At 40.3% G+C, this 20,652-nt stretch overlaps 1 protein-coding gene across 3 annotated transcripts in view; it reads left to right on the forward strand.

The window, feature by feature from the left end:
• The window catches only part of CFAP44 (cilia and flagella associated protein 44), a 68,521-nt gene continuing 47,869 nt past the window's right edge, over window positions 1-20,652 (forward strand). For 2 of the 3 annotated variants that reach the window (XM_075906631.1, XM_075906636.1), the window contains exons 1-10: window positions 2-103; window positions 4,871-5,026; window positions 7,610-7,972; window positions 9,289-9,414; window positions 10,785-10,956; window positions 15,890-16,052; window positions 17,326-17,428; window positions 17,731-17,947; window positions 19,228-19,342; window positions 19,655-19,819. In XM_075906631.1, the coding sequence (XP_075762746.1) occupies window positions 73-103; window positions 4,871-5,026; window positions 7,610-7,972; window positions 9,289-9,414; window positions 10,785-10,956; window positions 15,890-16,052; window positions 17,326-17,428; window positions 17,731-17,947; window positions 19,228-19,342; window positions 19,655-19,819 (1,611 nt within the window). In that variant the 5' untranslated portion in view covers window positions 2-72. Of the gene's footprint in view, window positions 104-4,870; window positions 5,027-7,609; window positions 7,973-9,288; window positions 9,415-10,784; window positions 10,957-15,889; window positions 16,053-17,325; window positions 17,429-17,730; window positions 17,948-19,227; window positions 19,343-19,654; window positions 19,820-20,652 lie in introns of all 3 variants that reach the window. The other variant, XM_075906644.1, reaches the window with a different exon arrangement.

Genomic DNA, 20,652 nt, shown 5'->3' on the forward strand with positions numbered 1-20,652 from the left:
CCCTTGGAACTACAACTCCCAGGAGGCGCCGGGCCTCTGGCAGCGGCTGCCTAGCAACCGAGTAAACCAGCGATGGAGGCTGAAGGGTCGCCGGACGCGTCAGGTACCGAGCGCGAGGGTGACACCCCCCCCCCCCCTACCCAGCCGCCCCCCAACCCCAGACCCGCCCTCTAGGGGCTCCCCCCTCCCCCAGCAGAGCCCTCAGCTTTGCACAGGACCATCCCCGCCCCGCAGCCACCGGCCCCTGCTAGCGCGGCGCGGGCAGCCCCGGGGCTGGGTTCGCACCTGGCAGCCGGGGGGGGGGGGGGGGGGGCTGCGCTGCCCCGCGTGCAAGGAGCTCACAGCGCAGCCATCCCCTCTGTGCGGTCAGCGGGGTGTCCCGCGTGCAGCCTGCGGGGCCAGCCCAGACCCTGCCTCTCTTCTCGCGCCTGTGTCCCCCGTGCCCCACGCCCCCAGATGACCTTCAGGCTGGTACAGATGCTCAGAAACCCAAGGTTCAGCATGCCTGGAGCCCAGGTCCAAGCTCCATTCAAATCTACTGCTATGTCTTGCTTTTCTTCATAATCCCAATCCAGAGACTTCTCAACATTTAGGGTGTCTTGAAATATCACATCAAATGGCCATTTCATCATTGGGATCAATCATTGTCAATTTCCAGTGAATCAATAGTATGGCACAATACTTGTGTACTTTCCTATCGACTAATTTCCAAATGGTTAGCCTTGCAGAAGCCTGTCAGATTACTTGTTTCATGTAGGCTTTTTTTGATTTTTTGATAACTAACATTTTTTATAGTTATGGACAGAAATCAAGTAATTTTTTTTTATCAAATATAGTGGTAGACTTGCTTTGTATTTTATTTCATGGTTTTATCAAATCAAATTTCTAACAATGTTTTTCTGATCATTTTCAGATTTTGATTCAGTTAGGTTTAAATAATCAACATACATCATTGTGTATTGTTTCAGGGGGATAGCTTTGTTAGTCTGTTTCAGTAGATGAGGAATCTTGTGGCACCTTAAAGATTAACATTGGTTAGTCTTCAGTGTGCAACAGAACTCCTCATGTATGTGTTCTAAAAACCCATCTCCTCCCCCACTCCAAACACAGAAACCTGACTGTTGATAGAAAAAACAAAAACATAACTGGCAAGTTCTTTAATAAGGAATAATGTTTGTAAAAAGAAACCAAAATAAATTACTGTTAACAAAATACAGTAGATAGAAACAATGCCCAGTCTGATAACCCTGGATATAGGGTTTTCAAGAATCCAATGATCAGATCAGATGTTACAAACTTTTGTTACCAAAGTACAATCTTCAGCCTCAGTCACTCATCCAGAGATAGCATGAGTTTCAGTTTTTTGGAAAGGCTTGTGGGTCCCAAAAGTTTCTTACAAAAGTTGGCAGGTTTTTGAGTGTAAATATAGAAATGAAATCCACTAGTTTGACATGATTTAGAGTTTTGTTGCTCAACCCCACCTCTAGGTCATCCCCACCTCTAGTTATTACACTATAATTATATTTTACCAAATATAGCATTATAACTCCTTTGTTGAATCACTTATAGTGTTGAATAGAAGTTAGTATTATTATTGTAAAATGTGGAAGCTGATGCACAGAAAGGTGAACGGAGCTTCAGGGGATAGCCAAGTTAGTCTGTTACAAAAAAACAACAACAAATGGTCTGGTAGCACTTTATAGACTAGCAAAACATGTAGGTGGTATCATGAGCTTTCGTGGGCACAGCCCACTTCTTCAGATGACTGGAGTTATGAGTAGGAGATATGAAAACTCAAAATAAATAGCAGAGGGAAAGGAGAGCAGGGAGAAAAAGAAAAAAAGAAAAAAGAAAAAAGGAAGGGGTGTGTGAGACAGAGCATCAATAAGTATCTGGAGGGACACTACAATACAGTTAAATAATGGACAAATTTCCACCACCCTATATCGAAAACCCACCGACCGCTACACTTACCTTCATGCTTCCAGCTTCCATCCCAGACACATTTTTCAGTCGATTGTATACAGCCAAGTCCTACGATACAACCGGATTTGCTCCGACCCCACAGACAGAGACAATCACCTACAGGATCTTTATAGAGCATTCCTAAAACTGAAATATCCACATTGGGAAGTGAAAAAACAAATCGACAGAGCCAAAAAAATACCCAGTCATGAACTACTTCAAGACAGACCCAAAAGAGAAAATAACAGAACTCCTCTTGTCATTACCTACAGTCCACAACTCAGACCCCTCCAATGCATTATACACAATCTACAACCCATCTCGGAAAATAATCCCTCATTCTCAGAGGCCTTAGGAGAAAAACCAGTTCTTGCTTACAGACCTGAAACGCATTCTTTCTGATAACCAGGGCTTGACAAATTATACAATCTACTTGCCCATGGTGAGTAGATTGTAACCTGGAAGAGCTGGGTTCTGGCGATCTGCACATGCGCAGAACGATCTGCGTATGTGCAGATCGCCAGACAGAGCGGCTGGTGAGCGGGGCTCGCCATGGTTCAGCGAGCCCTGCTGATAACCATGCCCCAAAACCACATCATAAGCCTCCAGGAACCCAGCCCTGCAACCAAAAAAGATGCCAGCTCTGCCCACATATCTACACTGACGAATTCATCACTGGAGCAAACAACATAAGCCACAAAATCAAAGGGTCATTTGACTGCACATCTAGTAATTTGATCTATGCCATCAAATGCCAGCAGTGCCCCACCGCTATATATATTGGACAAACTGGACAGTCTCTGCAGGAAAGAATCAATGGACACAAATCAGATATACGTAAAGGAAACACACAAAAGCCAGTTGGTGAACATTTCTGTTTACCTAACCATACTTTAACAGACCTGCAGGTGGCTGTCTTGTCACAGGCCAGGTCCACAAGCAAAATACATAGCCATATCCACGAATTCAGTTCACATGCTAATGGACTCAATCGTGATATGGGCAGGCTAAGACACTACCTACTTCACAACCACTGAAGGTGCTAACAGCTCTGTGAGTGGTATCCTTCCTGTTTTAGCATCTATCTATTTACTTTGGTCTACTTAGGTTTAAGTACCCATTCTCCAGATACTTAATGATGCTCTGTTGCACACACCTCTTCCTTTTTTCTTTTTCTCCCCCCTCTCCTATTTATTTCGAGTTTTCATATCCCCTACTCATAACTCTGGTCATCTGAAGATGTTGGCTGTGCCCATGAAAGCTCATGATACCATCTACATGTTTTGTTAGTCTATAAAGTGCTACCAGACCATTTGTTGTTTTTTAGAAAGGTGAACTTACGTTATCCAAAATCAAACTAGAAGTCAGTGGCAAAGCAAGGAGTAGAAACCAGTTTTCCTGACTCCCTGTCTTTTGCTCTAAATAATAGATAAGCTCTTTCCCAAGCTTTCAAGTTTTTCAAGCAGTGAAATATTTTCTAGTCATCATTTAATCTCCTGACTTTTATACATTTAAATTCCAATCATAGCATTGCCTTTATGTAGCATTGTGCATTGAAATACCATTTTGTTTTGTTAAAAGAAAAGGGGAAAGATAAAAGTAGGACAAATTGCAAACAAAAAAGAAAGATGCTATCCTTGCATTTGGTTATACATTATCATTTCTGAATGTATGATTTATCTGTCCTGCATTCAAATAAAGGAACCATTTGATCTTGAGGACAGCTCTATAGATTTTTTAATATTCAGAAGCTTCAGAGGGGTACCCGAATTTAGTCTGTAACTGGAAAAACTTAAAAAACAGTGAATCGTCTTGTAGCACCTTAAAGACTAACAAAACATGTAGCTGGTACCATGAGCTTTCATGGGGACAACCCACTTCTTCAGATGAATAGACTAGAGTATTAAAAGTCCAGTTCCAAAAATAAGTAGGGGGAAGGGAGGAGCGGAGGAAAGGAAGGGGAAAAAATGGTGAATTACAACATTAAAGTTACAAGATGCTGATAGAGAAGGTGGAAATTGTTCTTAAGTATCCATTGTTTGTTTTTTTAAGTCATTAGGATGTGGAAGGTAGTGTGCTAGCCAGGTAATGTCTTTATTCATATTCAGCTATATCTGAACAAGAACAGAACTGCAGTAACAAATGCAAAACACAAAGGTGAGCAGTCAGCCTACCACTTGCTTGCATCCCTTGGCTTACTCTTCTCACCAGCCAGCCAACAGCAAGGAGAGCAGATAGTGGGGAGGCGGGAGCTGGTGCTCAGGGGGAGTGTTGTCTTAAAAGCCAGCACCCTGTGAGCATCATCTCCCACCTTCCCCCCTGTGTGTAAACATGTAACAGCTGAAAAATTGCTAGCATCCCTACTGCAGATCTGGGATTGAAAGAAATCAATTCTCTGGACACCCTACCCTTTATTCATTCAATTTTCCTGCAGCTATGTCTGTGACTAACTGTAGTGCTGGTAATAGAACTGGGGTTCCAGTATTACTTGTCCCAAATGTACAAAATCAAGAACCAGGAATCTAAAATTATGAAATTGACTTAAATAATCGGAGTTGTTGGCTTTTCAAAGTCGATTTTGAGTTCTCTTTGTCTTGTTGGTTTTTCAGCCATCATAAGCTTTTTTAAAAAATATTTTTATTTTCAAGATTTTTTCAGCAAACATGCAGGCTAGAAATGTATTTTATATCTGAAATGAAAACTTAGATTTAGGGTTTCCGGAGCTAGCACTTTAAGAAAAATAACAAATATTACATAACTTGCAATATAATTCCCAGAGTTGGCAATATTGCTGTTATAATGTAAGTAGGAGGCCATCTGAAAGGTATAGGTTTAAATAATTGTTTGTTATGAAGGATGTAACCAAACAATACTTAAATGTAGACTCAGTCTCTTTTTTATAAAGGAGAAAAGGAAGTTCCTCAGAATGAGAATTCTGATGAGAACAAACCCCTGAAAGATTCGGATCAGGAGGATCAGCCAGATGTGGAAAAGTCTGACACTACAAAGGATTTTGCAGGAGAAGAGGATGCTAAGAAGATCCCTGAAACTTCAGGAGAAGGTGGGTTGATTTTTTTCCAGAGTTTGCAGGTCGAATACACTCCTGTTATATAATAACGTCTCCATTCTTTAGTATCCATGATAAAATGTTTGTCAACATTCTGTGCATTTGGATATTTCCACTCTCCTGAATCTGGAAATCCCAAAGTGATCTTGTAGCATATATTCTTATCCAACCTGAAACCAGGGATATATTTATTAAGACTTTTTATGTCCTGGTTAGAAAGCCATTATTCTGGAAAATTTTAACTCTGAATTTTCTGGATTTTTAATATCTACAATATTATTGAAAATTGTTTTTATCCTTTAAATTGCACATATATGATTTCAGTCTTAAATCCATCTTACAGTGTATTGTTTAGGAATAGATGCTTATGCGAAATAAACGAATGCAAGAAAGAGAGCCAGGTAAGATTGAAACTAAAGTAAATGTAACATGCAAAGGAGACAAAAGGTAGGAGAGGGAAGGCTTCATACTATTTATTTATTTATTTATTTACTCCTTTGTGCAGGGGTGGATGATAATTTTGTGGGGCCGATGGCAGCGCTGTGGGGCCCGGGTCAGTATAATTTTGCCTATGTGCCTCGGCAGCAGCTGACCAGAAGTAGCGTTTCGCGCATGCGCCTCGGCAGTAGCCGACCAGAAGTAGCGTGCGTGGGGCGCATGTGTGGGGCCTATTGAAGCGCGGGGCCTATTGAAGCGCGGGGCCTAGGGCAGCCGCATTGCTCACCGTGCCCTATATCCGCCGCTGCCTTTGTGAGGTAAATAGGATGTAAAAATGCAAATTATACACAACCATTTCTGCTTATTTTTAACATGATAAATTCTTGTCTTTTCTCCTCTGTAAGACTAGGGTCCAAGGTGGAACACATTGAGGTTATTTAATTAGAGCAAATTGCAAAGAATAGGGAAGGCAATCCCCAAAGCTGGTGGTCATTCTAATATTTAGATCCACCTAACTAGTCACAAAACAGCTTCTATAATATGTTACTAGTTACCCAGAAGTAAAAAAAACCCTTAAAACAACCTAGCCTTTGGCTTCCATCCAGGTTCTCAGGATAAATATGATAAGGATTACTGGAAATCTTACTCATCATATAAGAAAATTTTACCAATCCGAAAAGAGAGGCCCCTTACCTCTCAGGAATGTTAATGAATATTTCAAATATTATCCAAATACTTACATATGACCAATTCTTATTATCTAAATTAAAATGTATTACAAAAGAAAAGAGAGATATTGAGTTAAAGATAATTGTTCATACAGAGATTAATACTATTATGAGGTCACTTTCTTAGTAGAGATGGTGAGCTTCAGTGTTGCAGAGTTTTTGGATCAGTCTTGAAACAATGATGGCATATACTGCTAACTGATAAAATCTCTGGTTGTTCCCAAATGATTGGAAGGTCCTTGGTTCTTTGGTTAGAATGCTTTCATTAGTAGAGGTCCATAGTCCAGAGATCAGAGCAGGAAAGAGGCAAAATGGACGTTTTCACGGTCTTTTATAGCTTCTGCTATCTTGATGGAAACTCATTGTCCCAAACAAAGCTTTTAGCATAGTTTGTGGAAAAGTACAGGTAGCAAGATTGACTTTAGGGTCACATGCTTTAATCACATGCCCGTGTGTGTTTTGTTGAGTCATAGCCGGGACTATTACCCATACTCTATCCAGAACATTCACATGAAAGTCTATTAGGTGTAAATTGGCTTCTTTCAGGGTTCACTGTGTTTTCTGATGAGCCATCAGTTTGAATACATCATTCATGGTGTGCTGACTAAATGGCTTGTGTGTGTTACCACAGGAGCAAACATTTGAAATACAGGTACTAGGTACATAGTTAATATTCATAATTTCAGATACAAAAACGATGCATGCATATAAATAGCAGTGTCATATTCAGAAAATAACTTTTCCATAGACACCTTACATGACACATTTTGTACAAGAGTTGTAATTAAATAACTGTGGCAGAAACAAATAATCTACAAGGTCATATTTTAATTCTGTATTGTCACACCTACTTAACTTCAGTGCCTACTGAAAATGTTGATTCATTGTCCTACTTCTTTAGTGTCTGAGACATCATAATGCACATGTGGAATTTTCAAGAAATCTTTTAGCAAGAGAAGGAAAGATCAGACTTGATAATCCTTATATTTCTAAGGTAAAATACAAACAAAACCATCTCTATCCCCTTTTTAAAGAAAACAACTAAAAAGCTATCATAAAAAAGAAAAAAGGCATGAATCCAATTCCTTTGCAGGTCAAGTCATCTTTAAAAGAATATTTTTGAGATTATGGTCTAGAAATGTATGGAAAGTCCCACAACCTGAATATTCAACCCAACCTGCGGAAAGAAAACATCTTTGCTTTTTTTATTTTAATGTTTTATAGGAACACAGTGTTTTATTCTGTGAATACCATTCTACATAATGAAAAATCCCTTGCAGGATAGGAAGAACCTCAATGTTGCATTATTCAGATATATAGATTACATGGAGAAAAATCCACCTTTTGGGAATCCAATATACTAAAGAGGGTATTGAGAAGAAGTGAATATTATCCCTATTTTCCTTTTTAGAGAAAGTCAAAAGTAGTGTCTCTGAAGAACCACAAGGTGAAAGAGAGGTACCATCCATGGGACCAGAGGAAGGTGAAGGAGAGGTACCATCCACGGGACCAGAGGAAGGTGAAGGAGAGGTACCATCCTCGGGACCAGAGGAAGGTGAAGGAGAGGTACCATCCTCGGGACCAGAGGAAGGTGAAGGAGAGGTACCATCCTCGGGACCAGAGGAAGGTGAAGGAGAGGTACCATCCACGGGACCAGAGGAAGGTGAAGGAGAGGTACCATCCACGGGACCAGAGGAAGGTGTAGAAAAGCCAGTAGAAAATGCAGAGGCAGATAAGCCAGTAGAAAATGCAGAGGCAGATACCAGTAGTGTCTGTGAGTATTGTCCACCATTACACAGAGTCTGCATTCTAGGCAGATCCCTGATTTTTTTGGGGGGGAGGGGGGAAGGGAGGAGGGAGAGAAGGGATTGCTGGGGAGAGGGGCAGGGGTCTATGGTTCCAATTCACACTAGTGTTTATTGTGGGCATCCTTGTGATAGGGTTGATTCCATGATGAACCAAGGTAGGCTGTCAGCCTTTGATTAATGTGTGCAGAACAATACAAAGATGTCTATGGTAAACCAGTGCATCTGCTTCTTTTTGAGTGTTGGTGAGAAGCAGGCCTAAAGAGTGTTCTGTGTGTTTTATGTTCACTGGTCAGGCTTGAAAAGACAGTAATCTTTTTAAAAATACTAGGCTTGATTCACTATTGCTTGATACCTTGTTTGGAAATTTACATAATTGCATAATTCTGATCTGGTAGCACTTTACACCTACTTTGCATTAGTCTGAGTACACAAAGTGCAGGTATCAGGCATAATATATACACATGGGACTCAGTCTTAGCCCCCATGCTCCCAAAATGAGATGTGGTGGAATTCCCCTACCTCTTACATTTTTGACCCTTTTAGGCAAAAGTACTAGGGGGCAACAATGCAAGACAGCCATTTTAGAGGTAAACGTGAATCACCTCACAACTTTCTAGCCAGTTCCTTCTTGACTGTGGTCCTGATAGTTCTTCTGGCAAAAGCTGTGTACTGTCCCTAGTGGTTGCTGCACCTATCTCCTGTCTGTCTTCTGACAGTCCATGCTTGTTAGACCAGCTTCTCTAGTCAGAACTATAATAAATTCCTTTAATTTTTGCTCTGTTGTGCCTTTCTTGTTGCTCTGGAGTACTTAAGTCCTCAGAGTATGAATTTACTCAGCCTGTTTCAGTCATTTCATAGATTACTTCTTTCATTCAGATAGGCCTGTCTCAGCGTGTTGGGTCCGGCTTCCATTTTAGTGTTTCAGCATGTTATAAACAGCATATTGGCACTACCATTCAGTGCACGGAGTCTATTGTGATTCTTTACTGCGTATTTTGTTGGAACTTCGGCATACTGTGTCTTGGTCCTTCAATTAATTCTTTCTGTTAATGCACTTTTTCTTTCCATTATGTGCTTCTCTCCTTCTCAAAAGTCCTAAATCAGTTTTAAACAATGAAATTCTCTTTCCAAGAGCAGGAAATCCATTGTAGGATAGAAGTAATTTTAATGCTTCAAGACTGTGAATGTTACATTATCCAAATATGGAGAGTGAGAGCAAGATATAGAAATATACCCTGTTGGAATGCTAAAGAAGTGAAATTATCCCAATTTTCCTTTATAGATGAAAGCAAAAGTAGCTCTTCAAAGGAACCAGCAGGTGAAGGAGAGGTGCCACCGATTCCAGAGGAGCAGACAGAAGAAATAATGAAGCCAGTGGAAAGTGCTGAGTCAGATTACAGCAGTACCCGTGAGTATTGCTCTCTCTTTAAGAGGCATAGACATTAATTTAAAAATCCCACTGCACCCTGAAATGTCTTCCATTTGCTTACTATTGTTAGAAGTAACATCTGCAGTGTATTTTAAAGTGGTCTGCCAAACCACTTTGAGAAAGCTACTAACTGGCCGTGCTGGTGTGTTTATTTACTGGCGCCGCAGCCACAGAGCCTTGTGGTTCCTATTGGATCCGGTTTGTCATTCGCAGCCAGGGGGAACAGTAGGAAGCAGCATGGGTTGGGCCGCTTCTTTGAAAAACTGCCCACTTTGAGAAATACTAATCTAAGACCATTCTAACTGACAGAGATGAGAAAAATAATTATTTGTCTCTGCTTTTCAGCTTGCTCCCTTCACAGCACTTAACATGCAGTCCCCTGAACAGTCTCTGCCCCATTGATCCTTTATTGTGATGCGTCATGTGATAACAGAGAGAGAAAAACATGTTAATGAAAAAGATAATGTCACTCTAAACCCACAAAAATGGACAGAGACAACACAGATTGAGGAATAGAACCTGAAACATATTTATAATTGGCTATAATTCAGCTGACAGTTTCCATTCAATGCACTACTCCAGTAAACAGGCCTACCCTTTAAATTGCAGCTGGAGTATAGTATGGCACATTCCACGCATCACTGAGGGTTGGGAGGGGGTGGTACAGCGCTCTTCTGGCGGCTCTAAGAGCTGCCACCTCTTCTGCATGAGGCCCTGCCCTCTCTAGGGGCACGGAACAGCTCCCCTGATTTGCCCAATGAGGCTATTGGCCCCGCTGCCAGTAACGAACTATGTAGAACAACACATGGTGCTAGCAAAGGCTGCCTATAAATGTCTCCAAGGCAACACACTCATGTGAAAGAGCAAAGTGCTTCACGTTTGTACTGATTATTCAGCATAATGTCCACTTAAGATCCACTGGAAAAAAAAAAAAGCCTCCAACTTGGCTTGTTTTCTAAATCTAATTGAGAGCTAAACATCAAAATCTGCATAAACTGTCCCTGTAGCTTTAAGGACTCAAATTTAAAGTTAGTAAAGACGACTTACATTATAAACATAGATACAAGGTGCTATGTGTATGGGGCAATGCATTCTCAAAACTTTCTCACCTTAGTTATTTAGAAATAGATTTTTCTAAACTTAGAAAAGTACATGCTACTATTCATTAGAGGCTATTCACAGGATATATTTCCTAATACAAATGTAGCAGATGTGTTTTTAAACCCTGTAGTGTGTATTAATTTCTTTAGTGGAAGGAAGGAGTTAATGAATATGTTTACAATTAAGAGACAGGTAGAAATGTCAATCTGACTAAGGCTTTTTTTTGTGTCACTATTTCTGAAACACAGAGGGAGAGGAGGAGCAGGAGGAAGATATTGAGAAACCGCTAGAGGCAGAAAAAAAGCCTGAGAAACTAGAGAAGAAAATCTCAGAAACCTTCTTCTATAACTATGAAGATTTGTGCTCGCAACCGTTTGTGACATCTGACTCTGGGATTCCAATTTACCTTCTCTCTCTCATGTATCCTCCTCATTGTGTAGACGTAGAACTAGGGTTTTCTTATCTAAAAACAGTCAGGCCTGACTCTGACCTCACACCAATACTGTAAAATCAGGAGAACCTTCAATTAAATCAGTAGGCTTACCGTGGTGTAAAACTGAAGAGGAAGAGATCAAAATCATGGCCTATCACATTTCTGAGGTGAATTTAAACAAAAATCTTGGAACTTTATACCAGACAGTGCTTATTTCGGGAGTAATTCCATAGGGCCAGATTGTGGCCTAACCTACTGCAGCCATGCTGGAGATCATGGGGGAGTAAGAACCGTTCCCCCACTCCTTTTCATCCTGTAGAGTTACTCAGGTTACTGTTCTCCACATTGTGTCTGGAGTGCAATGGAGAGATCAGGAGCTACATATTCAATTTTCCCTTACTGGACAATGAATGGGGAATGGACAAAGAGTGAGTGGATCCCTTACATGTGAATCAGAGGAGTAGAGCAAGTAATCTGCAGCAGTAAAGAGCTGCAGTATATTATTTCCCCCTAGGTGTATGGGAGGAGAAGGGAAGAATGTATGATTTTTTTTCACACACACACAGACTCAGAGAAATTGCTGAGAAACCCTCTGTCTCTTCTTTGCATCAGGGTAAGTCTACACTAAAAAATTAAGTCAGCCTAAATTATGTTGATGTACAATCACTGCAGTAATTGCATTAGTTTTACAAAACCACAGTACACTACTTTGGTCAGTGGTGCATGTTCCCACCAGGAGCACTTGCACTGATTTAATTATCAGTATGGGACACTGGGGGATGGTTTCTGAAAGACAACAGCAATTGATGTAAACAATGCAGTGTCTGCACTGACACTGCTGACCTTATTACAGTATATCAACTTAAGCATTATGCTTCTCATGTTAAATCAGTGTAGTAGGGAAGTTACACTGGTGGGAGCTATGGTTTTGTGTAAATGCTTACAAAGTTTGGTTGACATAATCTAGTTTATGTTGACCTAACTGTAGTGGAGGCCAAGCTTAAAGGCTTTTCTACACAGAGCAGTAATGTATACTGATGGGAATCTGATTTCTAAAGCCCACTAATGTGTGACCCTGCTGGTGCACACCAAAAATTTCCTAGGGCACTTATCATAGACCCTGCTGGTGTTCACTAGGGATGTAAGTGACTAATTGACTATCCGATAAGCAAGTTTATTGCATAGTTGACTAGTTCCTCAACTAGTTGCTTCCCCCGCCTCTTGTAGCCTCTAGCATAGGCAACAAGGGTGGGGAGCAGAAGCAGGTTCTGGGGGCAGCCGGCTTAAAAGCCAGTTCCTTTCAGCAAGTCCCCACAGAGGGCAGGGGAGTAGCAGGGACTGGGTGCGAGTCGGGCATCAGCTGATGCCCGACTTATGCCCAGTCCCAGACTCTGCTTTTTAAATGTATTAAGAGCCTGCTAGCTCTTAATACATTTTAAAATCTGAAGTGCAGCAGGGGGAACCCTGTGCGAGCCAGGCCAGCTGATTTCTGGCTCACACTGGGTACCCCCTGCTGTGCAGCAGCCTTTTAAATGTTTTAAGAGCTTGCAGGCTCTTAATATGTTTAAAAATCAGAAGGGGGGACCCAGTGCAAGCCGGCAATCAGCTGTCCCAGCTTGCGCTTGGTCCCCTCTGCTGCGTTTCATCCATTTAAATGTATTAAGAGCCTGCTGGCCCTTAATAAATTTAAAAGGCAGAGCTTCAGCAGGTTTAGCTGCCAGGACTGGGAGCAAACCCTGCTGTGGCTCCCCTGCTTATTGACTAATTGACTAGTTGGTGGAAAATCCATCGACTAGTTGATAAGTTGATTAAACTAAATTTAACATCTCTAGTGTGCACTATGTTAAAGTTCATGAGAGAACTTTAAAAATCACTTCCCCCTCCACCTCCACAGTACACGTTCCATGTAGACAAGCCCTGAGACATTGCTTTGTTTCTGTCTCTTGTGCACAGTGCCCTTTGTAATCTGATCAATTACTTTTATTTTTAAAGAGAAAATTAGGACAACAGAATATTAATTTTTAGGAGAGCTCTAGAGATCAGGATAGGCCATAAAATGGAGTCTAACAGAGTTGGAGGGCTGGTACATACATCTTGTAAATATTTCATTTATATTTTTCCCTATTATTTGTTTTAGCTTCACCATTGTTCCACTCTTAAAAGAAACCAGAGCTGGACCAACAGAGTAATAACTACCAACTCAGTTTTTCCACATGGGTTTGTTCTAGTTTTAGTCTTAGAGAGGTAGCCATGTAAGTTTGTTTCAGCAAAAACAACAGAGTCCTGTGGCAACTTTATGACTAACAAATTTATTTGGACATAAGCTTTCAGGGGTTGAAGCTCACTTCATCAGATGCATGAAGTGAAAGAATCAGATGATAGGGAAATATTTATATATACAATGATGAGAGTGTTACAACATCATTAATGAGGTTAATCAGGGTGGATGTGCCTCATTTCCAACAGTGATAAAAAAGTGAGAATACTAAAAGGGGAAACATACTTATTGTAATCTGCTAGCCATTCCAGTCTCTATTCAGAGCCATTCCAATGGTGTCAAATTTGAATATGAATTCCAGCTCAGCAGTTTCACAGTGCAGTCTGTTTTTGAAGATTTTTTTCCTTGATCTTCTTCTGTTTGCTGCACAGGATGCTGCTCAAGTGACTCCTTAGTTTCTTTGAGAGTGTATGGCACAATCTCTCATTGTATTCTGAGTAGCATGTTAATTATAATTGATTTTTCACCTTCAGTCCATTTGGTCTGATATCCAACTGTTTGTACTTAGAAAGCAAGATGTTGTCTGTCTGTATCTGTACTAATGTGGTATATGCCAGCAATGCTGCACTGCCTTGTATGTTGGACAAACTGGACTATCTAAGGAAAAGAATAAATGGACACAAATCAGATATCAGAAATGGTATCATACAAAAAATAGTGAGCACTTTAACCTTCCTGGACAAACAATTACAGAGTTGAAAGTTGCCATTCTTATGCTTTGTTCCCCTCCCTAACCCTTCAAAAACGGACTGCACTGTGAATGACAGTTCAGAGGTTTCTCTTTCAAATCTGGTCTTAAAATGTCTTTGAAGCAGTATGCAGGTAATGGAATTGTCTCAAAGACTTGATTACCTGCATACTGCTTCAAAGACATTTTAACACCAGACTTGAAAGAGAAACCTCTGAACTGTCATTCATGCTTAAATTTGACACTTTACGCCTGGGTCTTAACAAAGACACTAATTATCTTACCCATTACAAAGATAGCTTCCCCAACTATCACCTCTAATATCATTAGCTCACAGACATTTACCTTCCCCCACCCCATGCCCCCTCTGTTCTGAAATGTGATTTGTCCTTTTTATATGTGTTCACTTTTTTTTTTATTGTATCCCTTTGGTATATATGGTCATACCTATTTTCTTCCACAATTTGATCTGAGGAAGTGGGTCTGGCCCATGAAAGCTCATCACCTAATAAACCATCTTGTTAGTCTTTAAAGTGCTATATACAGTAAAACTCCATTAGACCGGCATCCAATGCTCCGGGACTCCTGGTCAGTTTCAGCAGCGGCTGAATCCTGACGCCTGGGGCAGAGCAGCTGGGGTGCTGCCGGGTTGGTCCCGCAGTGCTGAGGGGCGGCGCTACGGGACCAACCCCGCAGCACCCCAGCTGCTTTGCCCCAGGCGTCGGGATTCAGCCGCTGCTGAAACTGAACTCCAGCGTCAGTTTCACCAGCAGGCTGAATCCGGACACCTGGGGCAGAGCAGCTGGGGTGCTGCCGGGTGCCCTTGGGGTGGGGCTACAAGACCAACCCGGCAGCACTCCAGCTGCTCTGCCCCAGGCATCCCCAAGAGCAGCTGGGGTGCTGCCGGGTTGGCCCCGTAGCCCCGAGGGGCAGCGCTACGGGACCAACCAGGCAGTACCCCAGCTGCTCTGTCCCAGGCGTCCCCAAGAGCAGCTGGAGTGCTGCTGGGTTGGTGCCGTAGCGCTGCCCCTTGGCGCTGCGGGACCAACCCGGCAGCACCCCAGCTGCTCTATTGCAGGCATCAGCAGCTGCAGCAGCTGAATCAGGGACGCCTGGGGCAGAGCCGGACTATCGTAAGGGGGGGCTATGAGGGGTCTAGGGTGGCATCCCCTCCCACCCCACTCCAGACCCCTCATAGCCCCCCCTTCTGATAGTCCGTCATATCTGATAATCCGGCACCCCCTGGGTCCTAAAGGTGCCGGATTATCGGAAGTTTACTGTAGTCCTGTTTTTTTTTTTTTTTACAGCTAGACTAGACTAACACGGCTACATCTCTATTACTAAAACATGTAGAAGTTATCATGAGCTTTCATGGGCACAACCCACTTCTTCAGATGACTGGAGTATTAAAAATCTAGATCCAAGAATAAATAAGGGACGGTCAGGGGAAAATTAGGGGGAAAAAAGAAAAAAAAAGAAAAAATAGTAAATTAGATTGTTCAAGTTACAAGAGGTTGATAAGAACAATTTGCACCTCTATAAGTACCCATTGTTTGTTTGGTTAAGTCATTAGAATGTGGAAGGTAGTGTGACTAACTCGGCTACCCCTCTGAAGCTTTATTATTATAAATAAGTCTCCCCTTTAGGCATTCCCATTTTCTTATCACTGTTGAAAGTGGGTCATGTCCACCCTGATTGAATTAACCTCATTAACACTGTTGTAACACTCCCATCTGTGTATGTATAAATATTTCCTTGTCATCTGAGTCTTTCACTTCGTGAATCTGAGAAGCCAGCTACAACCTATGAAAGCTTATGTCCTAATAAATGTGTTAGCCTTAAGGTGCCACAAAACTCCTTGTTGTTTTAGTCTTAATATCATTAGTGTTATTACCTGGAAGAAATAAACGTTGAGGTCTAGGGTCAATGTTTTTCCTTAATGAGCTGTTGACAGACATTCTTTTGGTTATGACTGCACCAAAAGGGCAAACCTGCAGCTGCTGGATAGCAAAACACTTCTTTATGTAGCAGGCAACCAGCTGGTGCTCTTGGACCTGAAAACTAAACAACAGAGTTATCTCCGTAGCAGCAGTGGTGGTGGAATTGGCGTTATCACGGTACAGGTTTTATTCCGCTCTTTAGCAAGGAGTTCCCTTTCTAAACTTTAAAACTTATAGTAGTGAAACTGTCTGTGCGTCTCAGCTGTTTGATCGAAATATTTCTGCAGTTGCCTGCCTATTTGGCCTTGGACAAAACAGTGGCATTGATTAAAGAGTTGAAAGGAAAGGTCAGTAATCTCAGATGTGTGACCAGTAGCAATCTTTCAAGGTATAATACATGGACCTAGCTATTTAATAGAGAACAAACAACTGCATACCTTAAATAGATCCAGGCTCCAGGCCATACTAATAAGGTACTTATAAGAATTGACAAACCAACTGGGTTTCACTTTTTGTTGTTTTAAAAAATTATTTATTAAAATACCCTGTGTACAGTTTAACTGTTTTTGTTCAATACATTAACTATCTTGATTACAGTTCATTTTAGTTAAATATTTCATTTGCCTTGAAATTTGGAATTTCAAGTACACAGGTAAATGAAGTGAATTCTTGTCTAGTTTTACGGTAGCAAGCACCAATTTGTGAGCCAGATTCTGAAACACTTACTCTGGTCTAGTACCATCTTATTCCGTGAATAGTCCTGTTGGATTATTGATACTATTTCAAGTAAGTAAGGCTGTCAAATCTGACCCTATGCTGTTTTGTTAATGTTGTAAGCAGCATTTCTTGAGAATCTCGTCAGATCCTCACATGTCCTGTACAAAGCTGGGTGAGTTTTTTTTATTTGGGACAATTAATTATTTGATCTAAAATGCATTTATCCATTGAGAAATGCTATTTTTAAATATGGGTCAAATTTGGCAAATAGTTTTGGTTGAATAAAAATAATGAGAGTGAAAGCGGTTTTGACATTTTGAAATGAAATATTTTGACCTTGTTTCAATTATGGTTTACTTTGGTTTTTAAAAAAATGTGTGGGTATTTTTATGCCCTTTTAAAGGTAATATATTTTTAAGAAAAGTTTTTATGGGGGTCAAATGAAACATTTTGTTCAACCCAAAACAATTTTTTCCCTATTTTTGTTGGGATTTTTTGGCCAAATAAGTGAAAAAAATTAATTATTCTGTTAGCTCCACTATTGCAGAACAGTCCCTTGAATATGTTGTTGCTATTTGTGTAGGTAAGATGATCAAAGATGCAGGGTATATACAAATTATTGCATGGTTCCACAATTTATGTCATGGTTCTGCAATGTGTGTAGTGGTAGAGACAACTTGATATTGCCAAAGGGAATATCAGAGTATGTAACACAATCTTTGTTTTTTTCTAGGTACACCCTAGTAAACAGTATTTTGCAATAGGAGAAAAAGGATGGAAGCCAAACATCATCATCTATGAGTATCCTTCACTAAAGCCATACAGAATACTCCGAGGTAAATTAAATAGGATACTTCGGTATTACATGGATACAGAAAAGTTTACGGACTCCATGAAGTAGAATAATGTTACATTTTAGATTTTTTACTTATTATATAATATTTTGGTACTTGAAAATCAGATTCACAAAACTGATTATAAGTGGTTACCTGTGTATTCTTGAGTCTGTGGAAAATAGCCAGCTGTTTGTTGACTGACTCTGCTTCATGACTAGTCAAATAAAGAGAACTGAGTTCCTTTTAAGCAACCTATTTTTTTTCTTTATTTTTTCTTTCCTTGTGGGCACCTGTCCTTCCAGGTGGGACTGAGGAAGCATATGCATTTGCTGATTTTAACAATCATGGAACACTACTGGCCAGTGTTGGGAGCAGCCCTGACTACATGTTGACAATCTGGGACTGGAAACAGGAAAAGATTGTGCTAAGATCAAAAGCTTTTTCACAGGATGTTTATAAGGTCACATTCTCTCCTGAAAATGAAGAGCAGCTCACCACATCTGGATCAGGACACATAAAGTAGGTTCACTATCATCAACTGACAGGAAATAACTAAAAAGTCATGAAACTTACAAGGCAATTATCTAATAAGGATGTGATTGTTATCAGATGCACAACATTGGGGAACACTGTTCTGCTTAGCCATACAAACAATGGAAATGATAAAGCTCTTAAGGTAATTCAGTCAATCATATTGCTTAGCTGAATATTTTGACAACTCTGCTTTCTAAAAGAGATCATAGAAATTTAGGACCGGAAGGATGCAGGGCTAAAAATGCTGAATCCAAATACCATTGAATTTTACAGAGGAATCAAATAAAAATCTCTAGATCTGAACCTATACCTGCAATTTGATTCAAATTTGGGTGTAAGCCAAAAAGGAGTTTGTTTTCAAGATCTAACCTGGATTTGGCTAAAATCTTATGACAATTTTGTAGATAATTGAAATCTCACTAAATAAGATGTGTGGTGAGATTCCCCTCCCCACCATTTGAGCTAAAATGCCATTAAAACCAGCTTGAAATGTTTCAGGGCCACAAAATTGATCTCTAGCCCTGATTTAGTCTCAGTTATAGCATGGTCCCAAGACCTAGCCTAATGCATATACCACAAACTTTGACCATCTGTAATTAAAATGGGAGATGACAGTTTGTCTGTAATGCATTCATTCTTAGTTACTTCTATATCTATGTAACATTTCTATATGCTTTCTTAGAAGTAACTTTGCAGATACAGAGCCAAATTCTGGTTCGCTTAGATTAATGCAACCCCACTGAAGTCCATAGGGTTACATAAAATGGAATCCAGTGGAGAAGTTATCCACAGGATTTCAACAGATGAGCATCTTACTTTGGAGATCAACCAGAGAGAAGGGTAGGCTTCCCCAGGTAAATATGGAATGTATTGTAAGATAGGTTCTAAATCAATGTATATATATTTATTTAAATTTCCACCCATATTTTACTAGGTTTCTGATTAGAAGGGAAAGTTTGTTTTTGGGGGGTTGGTGGCAAGAGTGAGTAATGAACACCTGACTAATACTAAGGTAGGTTTGGTGACCTAGTCTTGTGGATATTGTGGAATTTCAGTCCCACTCAGTAACCAAAAAATAGCCTCATTCTGCACATATAATGTTTTATCTAATTTTAAAAAGTCAAATACTTATATTTAAAAATAATTATAATGATTAGTCTACACATTGGAAATACCCAAGATATGATGACCTTAGAGCTTGAGATACAGTACTTTCTAAATACCGTTTTGAGTGTAACCCAGAGGACTGTACTTTCTGTACTCAGGTTCTGGAAGATGGCTCTTACATTCACTGGGCTCAAGCTACAGGGAGCGTTGGGCAGGTTTGGTAAAACAGCTGTGACAGACATTGTAGGGTATGTGGAGCTACCTGATGGGAAGGTGAGTAGAAAACAGATATACTCATTAACTCCTTTTCTCCCTCTCAAAGACTGATCAAAGGTCCATTGAAGTCAATGGGAATCCTCCTATTTACTTCACAATGCTTTGAATTAGGCCTTCTGTGCACAATTAAATATTGACATTAACTGGCAATAAGTTGGCTTACGTTTAACAGTTTAAAACTAGTCATTATTCCTGTGATTCTCAGACAAATGAGCTTTCTTAACTTGAGCTAAGATACGAACTAATCTCTCACTGATATCTACACATTGATGTTATAACACTTGTTTATTTCTCTTAAATTGCATGAAGGTTATCTCTGGGTCTGAATGGGGCAACTTGCTGCTTTGGGAAGGGGGCCTCATCAAAGTAGAGCTCTGTCGAACTGGACATAGACCTTGTCACAATGGACCCGTTAATCAGTTAATTCTGGATGAGGGAGAGCTGGTCACTGTTGGAGGAGACGGCTACATTAGGGTGAGTAATTTTTTTTCTAATAGCCTGGATACATAATTGGTATACAGAGCCTTGTTAATAGTTGGAAAAAGTAGTAACGGTTAACCTACATTTTGTATTGGGAGTAGCCTACTGAGGGAGTTTCTGTCCATAACTGTGTGAGAATTAATTTTGAGAAGAAACTGGATAGGAGCTGATCTCTTTCCATAACGTAAATGTTTGGCTCAGACAACATTTAAATAAATTTCTGTGCCTGTTATTATTACAGAAATCCCCTTGGTGCACTAATAAGTCAGAAGCAATTTCAACAATGTCTTTAACAAGTTTTATTTTCGCCCACATTCTAACTTTTTTATGTGTAGCTGGGGTTTTAGTTAGTCATTTTCACACCTTATTAACATGTCACATACTATTTCACAGGATAAACCACAGATGTGCTTGAAATTCACTTCTGATCATGTGAACAGTCAATATATTTGTGTAATTAGGTACCTCCTCTGTTATTTTGCCTTAAGCATGTATCCATGTCAAGTGAGCAACACACCTCTGTCTATCAAAAAATAAATAAATAATGGGACACACTCAACTTAAAATAAAAACAATTTTTAAAAATGAGTTACAGTAGCTTCAGGTCTACATCTGCATCTGATTCTACCTGCCAGTTGTGGTTTTACAGTCCTATTTTCCTGTTTTTGTTTGTTTTAGTTTCCTATCGGTACAAAACACACTCCAACAGTGGGGAACTGAGTATGCAGGAGAGAGAAAAACTGACAATAGATAAAATACTCCTTGTATACTCAGAATAAATAACATGGAAAAACATTTTTTTCAATCTAATCGTTCAATTATAGTAA

This window comes from Pelodiscus sinensis, chromosome 1 (assembly GCF_049634645.1).
Source record: "Pelodiscus sinensis isolate JC-2024 chromosome 1, ASM4963464v1, whole genome shotgun sequence".
NCBI lineage: Eukaryota > Metazoa > Chordata > Testudines > Trionychidae > Pelodiscus > Pelodiscus sinensis.